Raw genomic sequence first — 15,311 nt, 5'->3', positions numbered from 1 at the left:
AGTGTGTGTGTGTGTGTGTGTGTGTGTGACCCTAGGAGCACACACACACACACACACACACACTGGGAGCACACACACTCCTCAGGTGTGTAACTGGAGTATTGTGTCACCTGGCAGGTGGCGTCACAGGTGAGGCGCTTGGCGTCTCCTGGCTGCAGCTCGGTGGCAGTGAAGTGGCAGCTGTTCAGCCCAACAGCGCCCCCTCCTGTTCAGGCCCCTGCACAGGTCCACGCCCTCTTCAGCAACTGCCACACCTTGGTCTACGGCTTCGTGTGTGTGAGTGTGTACTGTACGTGCACGAGCGTGTGACTGTTGTACATGTGGCTGTTGAGTTGTGTTGTGTTGAGCTCTTCAGCTCCTCTGATAGCTGCTGTGTTCTAAATCTCAAAGGGGAAGAAAGCGCAGATGAAGTCCTTTATCGTGGAGCTCAGCAAAGAGTTCTCCGTCCTCTCCCAGTTCACCAGCTTTGTGGCCATTGAGGAGAGGGTACGTTCACTCCTGACCTCACAGACAGGACTGGACAGGACTCTCATATCAACTGCAACAATAAATGTAGTTTGAATTAAAAACATTAAGTGTGTGTAGTCTTAGATTTCATATACTATGATTTAATAAAACATATTAAATCAATCCCTATATGACTGCTACCCATGCTAGCAGCGGTCATAATAAAATAGTATAACAAAATGATTTTGAAATGATGACTTTGGAAATGTGCAATTTGTTCTCTCTTATATCAACTTCAATGAATATAGTTTGAATGAAATGCATTTAAGTGTAAGTAGTCTATGTAGTCTAATAAAATGTGTGTTATGAAAGCATATACTGTAGGCGTGTTTCAAAACTGTGGGCTCCAAGTGAAGTCTTTTGTTTCCCTCCCTCATCCTCCACCAGGATGCACAGAAGACTGATGAGGGCTTCACATACATCCCCAAACTGATTGCAGAGGACGTGGACCTGCTGCCCTATATGGGCTGGGAAGATGAAGAGTAGAGACTGAAGGAGGAAGAGGAGGATCTTGGTTATTTGGTATAATGCTATATGACTATTTATGATGATCCTGCGGTATGTGTAGTGGGACTGAATGGACAGAAATGTTTTCCAAGCTGCTGAACACATAAAGGCCAAAGAGAGGATAAAATACTTTGCTAAATGTAAAATGAAATTCAAATCTCTGTCTTCAGTGGAGCAGTCTCCTTCCAATATTACCTATATTTTTTCAGCAAATTGAATTGACAGTACATTGCACAAAAATGGGCTTCAGAAATTAAAATCTCCTTTTTTGTTTTTTCAGTGCGATGACGGCTCATTGAGTTCTGTAGAGGAAGATGTTCTAGTTGCTTTGCAGGTACTGTATGGCAGTGAAAATTCTTTCATCGCTGCTGAACACATACAGATCTGCACAGAGGATAAGACAGTTTGTTAGTGGGTACTATGCAGTTTGTTAATTCAGCAATATCCAAAATTTGTTGCAGTTTGATCCACAACTATTCAGGAGCACATTTTTGTGAGCTTACGATTTAAAATGCAATTCAAACATGCTTGGCCTGTCTTCTCAGGGCTCTGTTTTTGATGTGGAGGAAGAGTCTCATTCCATTCTGGGCTCTGGGCTTTTTAATGCTGAAAAGATTCACGGTGATGCTCTGGTAGGTGTAGTTGGAGTGAACATGGACAGAAATGTTTTCTAAGCTGATGAACCCTGATGAAGGTCAAAGAGAGGATAAAACACTTTGTTAGAATTAAAATGAAATTCCTACCTCTTTGTTCAGTGTTAGCATACACAGCAAGGGGTCAACTTTGTGTACAAAAAAATTATCTGCAGCAGTGTCCTTCCAACATTACCTATAATTTTATAATCAGCTCATTGAATAGACAGTATACTTGCACAGAAAACGTTCTTCAGCGATTCAAATCTCCTTTCATGTTTTTCAGTACATGGATGAATTTGCGGATGAATTCGTCCCCCTTTTCTGGGATAATTGAAACGTTTGAGGAGGACCTGGACGAACTGATTTCTTTAGAGTCTAAGCTTGATGTTGATTTGATGAATTTAGGTACAGTATGATAGTGAAAACACACAACAGAAGAACAGAAATTCTTTCAAAGCTGCTGAAGACTGTTTGTAAGCAGATGTGATCATAGACGGTTTATTAATTCAGCAATATCCAATCATCAGTTTGGTCCATGTCTACTCAGGAGCATATTTTCATTTTTGTGACAACAATTACAACAATCACAACAATTTATACTTATCAAGTTGTTACGTAACACAGCATTTTATTTATTTTTTTGCTGTTTTCCTGGCTATGTTGAATTGAAGAATAGACTAGTAAGGATTTGATTTGTTAGACATGAAGATGTTCCGAAATCAAAGCAAAACAGAAAAAAAGGATTTTTAGGTGCATTTCAGTTTGGCAGTTCCTCAGGTGACAAGCAGTAAGTGTTTAACTAGAAACGCAATTCCCAAGGAATTACCAGTGCATGAAAATGCAAAACATATGATGTAAAATATAGTGTTAAAACACTAGAGATAGTTGCAATGGTTTTGCTTAGGTAGACATAGTTGTTGTAATGCTAAGTAAAGCTATTTCTATGATGGTTACTAGGTTAATCACATTGGTTACAATATTAGTTGCTAGGTTGTTTAGGTTGTTGCTAGGTTATTTGACATGGTTCCCTAACCAGTAGACCACGGATGGTGGTTGCTGGATTGTTGCTTTGATAATTGACCTGATTGCTAGGGTGTTTCTAGGGTAATCATGTTGGTTGCTATGAAGGTTGCTAGGTAGTAATTAAATTAGACATGTTTCTTGATGAGATGCTGATAGACAGATAGTTTAATGGATGTTGATAGACAGATAGTTTAAATTAATAGGTAGCTTTATAGATGTTGATACACAGATAGTTCAATGGATGGTGATCGGCATATAGTTTAAATGTGTTTTTCAACCTTTTTTGTGCCACGGCACACTTTTGACACTTAAAATGTCCCATGGCACACTAACATCTTGTGTGAAGAAAAAATAAACATACCATAGCCTAAAATTTCAAATAATACACAGATATGGCCTTATTATGGCTTCTATGCAAGACCTGCTCAATAAAACAAGCGCCCTCTGTTTCATTTGTAGGTGACTACATGTATATCTAATTTAATTGTTGTTATGAACTGGATGTGTGATGATTCTGTGAATACTGGATATGGGGCCCCCGTTGTACAATGCCTGCATACCACAAATAGTGCAATCATACAATCAATGAGAGCATGTGGTTATAAATTCTTTGATGCAACAGTTGCTTTTCTGGACCAGTGAGTGACATTTGGGTAATTTTCTGCGGCACACCTGATGATCTCTCACGGCACACTAGTGTGCCCCGGCACAGTAGTTGAAAAACACTGGTTTAGATGGGTGAATGCACACAGGCAATGACTGACAGGTAAAACATCCAGAGACGCTGAATAACCGCAGTCTCCTCAGAGTTGACTTTACTTCCTGAGAAGGTTGCGGTCATTTAATGTCTACAGAAAGCTTCTCTGGATGTTTCACCAGTCAGTCATTGCCGTTGGGCGACTGAACAGGCTGGTAAGGAAAGCTGGCTCTGTTGTTAGCATTGAGCTAGAGTAACTCACAACTGCAGAGAAACGGACCATGAGCAGGATGCTGGTGATCATGGACAATGACCGGCACCCACTACACAGCACACTCAATAAACAGAGGAACATGTTCAATGATAGACTTCTATCTATCTATCTATCTATTAATCTATCTATCTAGATGGACAGAGAGACAGTTGGATGAACTGCACATTATTTTTCATCTTAACCCAAGATGAATGTGAAACCGTGAATGCACAATAACAATTGTGGGTTTGATTTGTAGTCCTAGAGTTAAAATGATTTGTAGTCTAGGGATTGTCTTCAGTAGTGTTGAAGGAACAGACTCATAATCAGCCATGTCATGCAGGTATTGAATGCTGTTTACCATAAAAGCCAACAATGTTGTCACCTATTTTCCCTCTTCAGAACAGAACAGACCTTTTGGGTTCAGTTTTTAGTACATATGAGAGCCACACCCCATGAGAGCCACACCCCTGTATATTAATACCAACTTAAAACACATTTTGCCAAAATGCCTTCTATGTTGTTACAGCTGGACAATCAAGTCAATCAATTGTTACAGAGAAGCAATATTCAGTGATATAGAAGAGATGTTTTTTTGAAGACTTGTTTAATATCCATTTCTATACAAACCAAGACAGCGGACTCCTAAAGAAACGCAAGCACCCACACCATAGATGTATCTAAATTAGCTATGTACCAAAAATAAAATTTTTACCGTGACTCGAAGAGCTGTAAACAGTGTTGTAAGGCTGCGTATACACAACCGCTTGGAGCTCCAGTGGAATTTTAATTTCATGACGAGAATTCTCGGTCTAACCGTTCATGTGCCGTTGAAACGGTGTAAATAGGCGACCCATCAGGTCAGCACTATAACTCCGAGCGTGGTAAACAAAATCGGATATTTCAGGCAGTAAATGCTCCCGTTAAGAACCAAACCAGATTTTGTTCAAAAAGTTGGGCTGTGTCCTAGTCCAACCTGAGGCTGGCAAATCATGTCAAAAGATTGATAGTGAGCAAACCAAAGATCCTTGATTAACGTTACTTCTTGGACTTTTGCATGCGTGGCAAGAATATGTGGTTGTCTCATAGCACTGTTTGATCTGACACAAACAACAATTGACTACTTATACCACTGCTAGGTAATAATAAAAATAATGAAACGAGCATATGATCAATATTGAGCCAACTATATATTCTTTTCCAGCCTTACTGTAGAAATTAAGTGGCCATGGGAACATAGTGCACGCCCATAGCTTCTAAATTTGTGCCATTCCAAAATACCTTTTTTTTTCTTTAGCAGCCAGTTGACAATGAAGTAGGGAAAGGTCAATTTAGCAGAATCAGCACCTTAATTAATATCATTACCACCTGGGTCTGCTGTGAAAAAATGGTCCTTCGGCTCATATCCGTATCACAGGTTTGGGCCAAATCAGTGTTTTGTATTTTAAACGCATTTCCTGACTTCCAGTTGAGTTGCGGAAATCGGACCTGGGACAAATCTGTAAACCTGTGATAAAACAGCATTACTAGCAGAGCTGAAACCTCTATCAGGAGCAGATCTGGCCCACAGTCAGATACCGTATGTCCGCTACAGGCGGATCTAAAGGCTTTTATGTGGATCCGGCCCAAAGGAAATTGCTATCTGGGATTTGTCAAGCTCAAAATACCTGCTGTAATAGTCCACTGTGATGATGTACAGTATTGTTGTTCATGTTGTATTATTGTTCATTGTTCCAGGTGAACAAATCCGTAGCAACGGTCTGCCATGCCCAATCGGGGATCTTGTGGCTGATCATGGGCTCCTTGGTGTTGGAAGGTCTGTGTTCGAGGCATGTGGGGCACTTTCCAACCATTTACTCGATATGCTTGTTCATGGGTCAATGACGTGACGTCTAGATTTTCTGTCCAACAGCATTTTTTAAGTTTATAAAAGGTTTGAATGCCTGAAGACACACCATATGTGGGAGCACTCCCATATTTGTAACCACTTTACCTTTTGAAAAATCTTTAGGTATTTTTAATTTTTCTCTTATGTGAAGTATCAAAATATCATGTGGTGCGACTGTCCGACCATGACTGCTGATTGGGAAACTTCTTTAAAATTACACTGAATCTATTCAAATGTGCGTTCTGCTCTATCTACCATTCAACATTCAAAAGTGTTTTGTAGCTCTGTAGAAAATGACACAGCATTTTTTATTTTTATGTCCATCCTATTATACAAACAAACTTTGTCCGAAGATGTCAACTTAATCAAATATCATCTGGTGCAACCATAGACTGTATATATAGAGTGTCCCAGTGACTTCCGTTTTACTTCCGCTACAAGGGACCTATCTTTCAAAAAAATATGAACGGGAGTTAATGGAGAGATAACAATTATTTTTTGGTCCAGTTTGAATTGTGCCACGAATTTTACATATGATGTGTGTGAATTTAAAAGATAACTTTTCACGTCAAGAAAGTACTGTTGTTCGATAGACTTCAAAAGTTATGTTGGTTTTGTGCGAATCCGCTCAGTGGACTACATCTCTCGTCTCGAACGATGTACGTCACCAACGATAAGATTAGCTGTTATGCTAGTTAACGGTTGCATCTTGCTGCCTACAATATCATTTAACAGTATCTAATGTACAGTCTATGGACGAATACAACTTACCTGATGTGTTTAATCCTCTGACTCATGGTATTTTCATCGGCAAGGAAAGCCCAATTAAGACCTGTTGCTGGTATGCTTGTACAATCTAGTGTGGCTGTGAATGAGCTAACGTCACTAGCGTGACTGATGGGTTTGTAGTCGTGGGAATTACGATCTTTCACAATGTTGTAATTCAATAGTTACGAAACAAACTGCAAATGTCTTTACATGAAAAATTCTCTTTAAAATTGACAAACATCATATGGGTAATTCAAGGCACAAGTCAACCGGGACCAGAAAATAATTTCTTTTTCGCCATAGACTGGCGTTCAAAATTTTTTGGAGCCAATTTGAAGTGCGGCTGCGCAGCAAAAGTTGAAGCATGAGCAGTGAAGAGGAGTTGCGGTCAGGCACGCCCACTCAGTTGCCACTCAGCGAGTTAAACACGCCCTTGTCAAGTGAAACCCGCCCCCTTCTCCTTTCCACAACGCAGGTCGACTCGGCGCCGAAGGCTAGCTGGCTGGATGAATTTTGCGGCTGTGAGTTAGCTAAACAGTACAAACAACAATCAGTTTGTTCTTGTCTGGTAAGTGTTGCGTATCAACTGAAAAGTTTTTTTTTGTCTATTGGTGTTCTTAAATACGTCTAAGAGAGCTTATTATGTTGATTATAGACTGTGACAATTTAGTATGGTGAATACTAATGAGCTAACAACAGAAATACGGACAGCGAATTACAGTAGATGCTAACGTTAGCAGCTACATTAACGTTACCGTTAACAGGAGGCTAAGTTAGTCGTTGAAGTGAAGATTAGCACACAGCTCCCGTAACAGTCGATGCATGATATACTTGGTTTTATTAGTTGTTGCCGTTTTCAAATATCTCAATGTATGCCATCTCAACATGGAGTAACCATTGACTGTACATGGGGATTAATAACACTAGACAGTCAGTACAGTATATGATGTGATAAAGCAACGGTATGATGTGATAAAGCAACGCAAGTTAACGTTAACGTAATGTGAAGCATGGACCTCATCAACCCGTCATGTTAATGTAACTACTAGCCAGTTTGCCAGCCCAATGGGTTTACTGTCTAGTCCTGTGTATCACGTAGACTATACCATACCACGGTCATTTAACTGCCTTGGTATTTAAGTCAGAGGCCATTGCTTAGTATTTAACTGTAGCCTACACAAAGATGTAGACGTTACAAGAATATTAATATCAGAATAATTATTGGTTGATACTAAATTTTAATTTCTTTTGTGTGATATATCATTCAGAATGCTGTAAAATGACTGGTCTTCAATCAGCCAAAGAGGACACATCGTAACTCCTCTCCTAGTTACTCTCCATTGGCTCCCTACAGTAGGCAGAATTAAATTTAAATCTCTCACTTTGGCCTATAGGACACTGACCGGATCTGCTCCTTGTTATTTTAATTCAATGATCAACCGCCCACTGCAGTCTTCTGATGAGCTTCAGGGTCAAATTCACGCTAGGTCAAATTCAAGACTCTTTTCCTCAGTGGTTCCATGTTGGTGGAATGAGTTGCCCAGTGCTCTTCGTTCTTGTGATAGTTTTTGGTCTTTTAAGCACTTCTTATACATTATGGTTTGTATGCAGTAGTACTGTTTTATTTTCATTATAGGCTGTTGATTAATTTGACATTTTTTATTATTGATATTCTCCTTAATGTAGTCTTACCATGTTTTTGATATTATATTATTGATTGAATGGGCATTATTATTTATTATTGCTTTCCCCCCTCATTGTTTATTTCATTAGGCTATTGATTGATCCCTGTTTTAAGTATTATATTGTTTTGTATTTGTTAAGGGTAACCATAACCATCATTCATAATGTGGTATTTTCTTATGCACTTGAAACAAAGAATAAAAATGTTTCTTTAAACGTAGTACCAAGTAGCTTCCTGATTATGTGTAAAATGTTTACAGAGTATCCTGATGTAGTAGGTCCATGTTCTCATATTTTTACAGCTGACATGAAGGCTGCAGTATTACATTTTTGATTTATAATGGAGCACCCTCTCTGGTGAAAGACTAGCAAGCCTGTGGTAGAGGCATACGATTACAGACATTGAGAGAGCCTATCAATGAGTTGTCACAGTTTTCAATTTAGACATATTATTTTGAAATGATGTACGTCTACGGGAGGATTTACACATCACTGGCAAGACCTGATCAAATCATACGAATGCAAAATGCTTCTCCAGCAGTGCAAATCGCAGGTAACAACGATACCTTAACGCATTTTCAGATACCGCTGTTCTGAGCATAGGCTACTAAGCAAATTGGCCATTTGTAACTTTGAATCCCTCCTCACGTTAAGCTATGGTCCAATAATGTGTTCACTAAAACACAAGTAAAGTTATTTGTCGGGCTGATTCATAAATGGGCATACCGAGGTTGTCGACCTAGCAGGCTAGGTGGCGTTTATTGCCATTCGCAAAAACTAAGCAAGAGTTAACGTTAATGAAACTTAACATCGCCTTCTCCAGTGACAAAGTGTATTCAAATGAAGTTGCAACGATGATGGCGGCAATCACTGGTTATGTTAAACCATTTTAAACAAGTAGGACTGTAAATGATGGCTATGGCTAACGTCACTGCAGACTGTGATAAGATATATAGGTTACTTTAATATACACTTATTTAGGTTAGATTATGTGTCGAAATCAGGTGTCGTTAAAATAAGTGAGCGATGACGTGGTAGTGTCTGCAGCCTAGACGGTAAAACATAATGGACAAAGCGTCGTGTCTGCAGCCAGCCAGCTGTCAATCATGGGTGTAAACACGCGCTTTTTAGATTTGTTAATATAACATTAAAAAAAATAATTTCAGCGAGAAAAGAAAAATTGTGTGTATTGAAGCATCTTGAAAACTATTTTTTCGAATAAAAAGTTGTTGATACAAAAATAGTTTTAGGTGAGAAAAGTGACACGGAAAGTTGGCTACTTGGCCATTGAAATACATGGGGATGGGCGGACTTACACATTGTACTGCAGCCAGCCACCAGGGGGCTCTGGACTAACGCTCGCATCACTCTTAAAGGAGAATTCCGGTGTGATATTGATCTAAAGTGTATTGAAACATGATACCGAGTGTGAACGTATGTCTCATAGCCCATCTCGGCTTGTCCCCTGCACTCCAAAATCTGGCACTAGTTAGCCGATGCTACCAACAGCTTTTTCAATAGTGGTGCTTCGTCATCGGGCTAGCCATGTAAATAAATCACTGTTTTACACCCATTTACGAGGCTCAATGTATCTCCACACTTCATTGGTAGACTTCCGAGGGCCCTGACATTTAAAACGAGACATTGAGAACTTTGAAAAAGCACTGGTAGTTTACTTACAAGACGATTTATACAGACAGTATCTTCACGAAGTTTAGCGTTTGCAGCCATCTTTAATTTAGTCACGATAAGTCGAGCAACGAGTAAGAATGAACAGGTATGATAAGGGATCAGATTCCAAAAATAATTCAGTGGAAATGCATGGATTCCAGTTTCTTCCAGTAGCAGCAACTGGAATCCATGCATTTCCACTGAATTATTGTTCACCATGACCACTATCACCATTGCACTACCACCATGACACTCATTCACACAGAGCACCTTAGAGCACCTTACTATACCTTACTATGCACAGAGAATCACAGGCTCAGTCCCTGCCCCAGTCATTGCAAGCGCCTCTGATTTATTAATCACCACTATGTGGATACTGTTTTTAGAATTGATTTAGATGTGTTTAGATTAAGTGTTAGTATAATTTGTATTTTAGTATATTTTTATATATTGTATTAAGTGTTAGTATAATTTGTATTTTAGTATATTTAGCATATTCTTTATCTTCTACTGTCCTTACTGCTTAGTTGTGTTTTTATATTATATACTTTAATTAGAGTGCATGAAAATGCACTGTACTGTTATTCCTAGGCTTTTTATTCTTATGATTATGCTTATTACAGTGCATGAAAATGCACTGTACTGTTATTCCAAGGCTTTTTACAGTGCATGAAAATGCACTGTACTGTTCTTCCTAGGCTTCTTCTTATTATTATTATAGTGCATGAAAATGCACTATACTGTTCTTCCAAAATTTCTTATTACAGTGCATGAAAATGCACTGTACTGTTATTCCAAGGCATTTTATTATTACAGTGCATGAAAATGCACTGTACTGTTATTCCAAGGCATTTTATTATAGTGCATGAAAATGCACTATACTGTTCTTCCAAGGCTTCTTCTTCTTATTCTTCTTCTTCTAACGCGTTTAATGCAGCTTCAACCGTTTAACGTAGAAACTTCATTCAAACATTGTCACGTAGGTCTTACTTAGGAAAAGAGTGCTATGTATTTTTCAGCTTTGTAACTTTTATACTTTATAAACATGGTTAAACTATTAATTAAAAACTAGAAAAGCATTTCCTGAAGGAAATACAGTGCATGAAAATGCAATAAATATGATGTAAAATATCATACAGAGTAAAAACTATATTGGTTGCTAGGTAGATGAGGTTTAATATAGTTGGAATGACTGAACAGTTAAATAGGTGGATAGTTTATATAGTTAAATGATTTGCTTGGTAGATAAGGTTTAATATAGTTGGAATGATTGAACGGTTAAATAGATGAATAATTTAAATGGTTACATTATTTAGGTAGATAATTGACGATAACTGACAGTTGGAATGGCTCTAATGTTTGCTAGCAGTTATGCTAACTATGTTAACAAAGATAATAATGTTAACCAAGTTACTATGCTAACTAACATGCTAACAATGTTAAAATGTTAAGTATGCTAACCATGTGACTTAGCTAACTTAGCTAATCATTTTTAGCAGTTATGCTAACTATGCTAACTATCATGCTAACTATGCTAACCATGTGACTTAGCTAACTTAGCTAATCATTTTAAGCAGTTTTGCTAAAACATGCTAACTAGCATGCTAACATGCTAATTAGCATGATAACATGCTAACTATGCTAACCATAATACTTAGCTAACTTAGCTAATCATTTTAAGCAGTTTTGCTAAAAATGCTAACTAACATGCTAACCATGTTACTTAGCTAACTTAGCTAATCATTTTAAGCAGTTTTGCTAAAAATGCTAACTAGCATGCTAACATGCTAACCATGCTACTTAGCTAACTTAGCAAACTAGCTACAGTAGGTAGGAGTCATAGTTGATGACAAGTAACAGTTACAATGGCTGAACAGTTAAAAAGTTCAGTAGTTTAAAGGGTTAAAGGGGTCATAGAATGCAAAACCGAGTTTACCTTGTCATAGATGAATAACGATAGTTCAGTGGGTGAAATGGAGATACAGAGAAGTTCAAAACCCCATCCACGCCTCCTTTCTGTGCAAATCTCACAATTCGAAACTCCCGTCATAAAACGGGCGAATCCAAAAGAAGCTCAGAGTTTACGCAAACTCCGAAGTGGTGCCTTATTTGGCTCTGGCCTGTACATGTGTCACGCCCCAAAATTTACATACAGACCAGCCCACTGGTTCGCTGGCCCAAGAACATGAATGGAGGTCGTGAAGATGTCAGAGTTTAGCTAGCCTACTGTTGGGTTTACTTCTACAAGAATTACAAAGCAGGCAGTTTCTCTATCGAAAAGGTAAATGCAGTGCAGAGCAGGCAGTTTCTCTATCGAGAGGTAAATGCAGTGTTCCAGGCTGCACGGAGAAAGGGGAAGTTTGTCACAGTCTTCCCAAGGATCCGAAGACTCGGCAGGCATGGATAATGTTTGTCTATCAGAAGATCCCTGCAAAGTTCGACGCTCAGCTGTTCATTTGCTCTAAACATTTTACCGAAGACAGCTTTCAAAATCTTGGACATTTTAAAGCAGGATTTGCCAAACTTCTTTTACTGAAACGAGGGGCTGTTCCGACCGTAAGGTCATCACAACCGCAAGCTGTAAGTATTATTTTGTCGCTAAGCAGTTGACATCAATGCTAGCATATCGTGTATAGCAACATACATGTACACGTAGAATGTGTTACGATTCAGTTTGTTAGCAATGGGGGTAACATTATTTCATTTCATTTTCATTCGAATAAATAACATGTTGACATGTAAATCTACACTTTACGATGCACGTTTGTCCAGGTCTTCGTCAGGTTATTTTGTTATTCTATTCCAGCAAGATAGCTAAAGCTGAGTAGAATCACGATAGTTTGGTTGCTAGAAGCTAGCACTAAGCTGTAATGTTACCCACCTAAGTCGATCCTGTTACCACTTTTAGAAGTGGAAACATTAACGTGTAAAATGATTTCAGAGCACATCACAAGAACAACCACGAACAAAAGTTGCAGCATGCCAAACAGATCCTCCTTGTGTGGCATCTCGCGGGACGCAGCTTTCTTTTACTACATTGAGACCTCACCAACGAAGCAAAGGTAAACATTCTAATTATTCTTATGTTATCATGAATATTATCAGACGTGTTATGGTGTTTGTGTGTTCCAAACATGTGTAGCATTATTACTGGGTAGCATTTAGTAGAGCAGTGTTGCCCAATTACTTACCTTGATGACTGAGTACATTAGTGAGCCATTCACAACAAATTAAAGAAGTATTCATAGTATGAATAGACCTATTCATACTATTCATCTCACTGAATGACCTGCATTTACTTTTGTGGGGAAGGCTGGTGAAAGTTATTTGTTCAACCAGTATGAATGGGTCTATATACAAAAGATATGACTGATTAGTAAATTGTATGTTGTATCACAGCAGTACATTGTCCTTCGGCACCGAGCAATCCATATGACACCCCACTAAATAGTCTCCCCCTCCCCCTTTGAAGGCATACAGGCAACGCCGCAATGCCAAAGTGTGGCAGTAGGCACAACGGCTCCTTCAGTCTCTGGGCCATTCTCTTCAACTCCTTTGAAGGGTCAGAGGCCAGCAAAGAGACCTTGCCTTGAATTTGAGGAGGAGGTGGAAGATGTTTCCTCTGCATGCACTGATCCTCAAGATTCCACATACGATCCTGCACAGTCTGCTACAATGGAGACAGAATCATCTCAGCTTTTGTAAGTAAAGTTACAACTCTCACAATGCAGCAGTGCTATTTATATGCATTGTGACTGTTGTCAGACAGTACAATTGTTTTTTGACAGATTTTTGACTGAGATGGACAATGTTGTTTTTTCTTTATTATCTTTTGTAGTACATCACCAGTGACTTCATATGGCGATGCAAAATACATTGTTTTTGAGCAATGCCTCTTCAGCCTGTTCGAGATCTGCCCTGTGTGCACAAGAACCTGTACATTCCTGCCACGCAGAAGAGGGTCCTTCCTAGCGATCGACCAACTATGCCCTCACTGCAAGTTCTTCCGACAGTGGAAGAGTCAGCCAGTTATTGGGAGCACCCCTGTGGGCAACCTTCAGCTGTCTGCTGCCATTTACTTTTGTGGAGCTTCATTTTCAAAGATGAAAAAGGTATCATTGTGCTCATTGTCCCCTGCAGGAAGTGTTTGTCTTTCACTGATGACTTCACAACTGATCTACTTTTAATTATTTTATAGATATTTGATGCAATGCAGCTGAGAACACACACGTATGATGCCTTCAGAAGACATTGTGTACAGAAATGGGTTTTGTTTAGTGAAAGTGTGAGATCAGGCCTAATTGCCAGCCATCAAAATGCAAATCATTACAGTTTTAGGCTGCTCTAACTGAAAGGCACTTGTAACAACACCGGTTAGAGTACAGCTTTGGCACAGCCTACAGGTTTAGCCAATGCTTTTGCTGTGAGTTAATAGTAGTATTTTGCTTGGTGTGTGCTTACAAAAGTGACAAGTGACAATTGTTACAACATTTCTGCTGTTTCGTTTAGGTTGTACCTTGCAGCTATGCATTTCAATGAGAATGCTCAGCGCCCACAACGGAAGACAGCCAAGGGGAAACTAATGTACAGGCTTGTGTTTCCAAAGGCCAAAAGGGGAGGTTACACGGTCAAAAAAGTGAAGACAGAGCCAACGATTTGTAAGTTTAAAATGTATATATTTTTTTATACAAACGATTGTGCAACAAATGTGCAACGGTATAGACACTAACAATAACTTATTAATTCACACACAACAGGCTATGTCTTTAACCTGATAAGACTGGTGTTCGAAGAGATCGTCCATGACTCCCTTCGTTATGTGGATGCCGTCCAGCAGATTCCTGTGCTCCAAGACTTGTGTGCTCAGCTTCCCAGACCTTCCAGGCAGGATGCTGTCGCTGAGCATGTGTCACGGTTCAGTCGAGGGGGGGTCTGAACCCGACATACTGCCCTGATGTTTCCGGAAACTCCCTCCGTATGCGCAGCACCACACAAGAGGGGATCACAACACGGACACTTCGCCCAAGGAAACCCCAGCACCAGCTCACGAAAGATCTGTAGGCCAAAGTGTCTGCATTGCCTTCAGAGAAATCAGAGTGGAAAGGCACACTTTTTTACTATTTATTTTTTGAATATTTTATATTTTTGAGTATAGCACTGTATGATTGTGTTGAAACAAAATAAAGTTTGTCATTTTACTGTTTGCATCAAACTGTGTTTTCGTGACCTGCTGAACTAATAATGAATGCATATTGGCAAAAAACATTTGATTTATATTATATAGCTGGTAACACTTGTATCAGATTGTCCTCACCTTTCCATCCCTCTTATTCTCAACTGCCCATGGTCAGCTCTGTAGATGTTCATTGCATTTTGTAAAGAATATATGTTGAGGCACACCGGTTCAAGGCCAGGATGGTCAATCATACAGGTTATCTCCTCCGGAACCTGGGTCATTCTTCTCATGACCTGTAAAAACAAATATAAAGACCATGCTGTTATTTTGTCATTTTGAATGAGCAGAAAGCACAAATTAGCTTGAGTAAATATCTCCAGTTTTAGTTACCTGGGGTACTTCCCGGCAACATATATTTTCTCTCTCCTGGGGCATGCGGTCACAGTTTCCACACGTACACCTGGCAAGGGGAGATGGATGTAATTGTAAGTTCACATATCACT

General features: G+C 39.3%; 1 protein-coding gene and 1 long non-coding RNA gene across 2 annotated transcripts; both read left to right on the top strand.

The window, feature by feature from the left end:
* Positions 1-394: 394 nt before the first annotated feature.
* Positions 395-2,297, top strand: LOC121688260. Its single transcript, XR_006024540.1, has 5 exons — positions 395-486; positions 895-1,029; positions 1,295-1,348; positions 1,560-1,646; positions 1,933-2,297. It is a non-coding gene; the product is annotated as an uncharacterized LOC121688260 (long non-coding RNA).
* A 9,539-nt stretch (positions 2,298-11,836) lies between these two features.
* LOC121688203 lies at positions 11,837-14,129 on the top strand. Its single transcript, XM_042067655.1, has 5 exons — positions 11,837-12,212; positions 12,574-12,694; positions 13,105-13,333; positions 13,471-13,744; positions 13,831-14,129. Exons 1-5 carry the CDS (start codon positions 12,039-12,041, stop codon positions 13,978-13,980), a joined length of 948 nt encoding a protein of 315 aa, XP_041923589.1. The 5' UTR covers positions 11,837-12,038; the 3' UTR covers positions 13,981-14,129.
* The last annotated feature ends 1,182 nt before the right edge of the window (positions 14,130-15,311 follow it).

Source organism: Alosa sapidissima, chromosome 2, assembly GCF_018492685.1.
Source record: "Alosa sapidissima isolate fAloSap1 chromosome 2, fAloSap1.pri, whole genome shotgun sequence".
Lineage (NCBI taxonomy): Eukaryota > Metazoa > Chordata > Actinopteri > Clupeiformes > Clupeidae > Alosa > Alosa sapidissima.
Note: the sequence above shows the minus strand (reverse complement) of the source record. Positions and strands in the feature narration are given on the sequence as shown.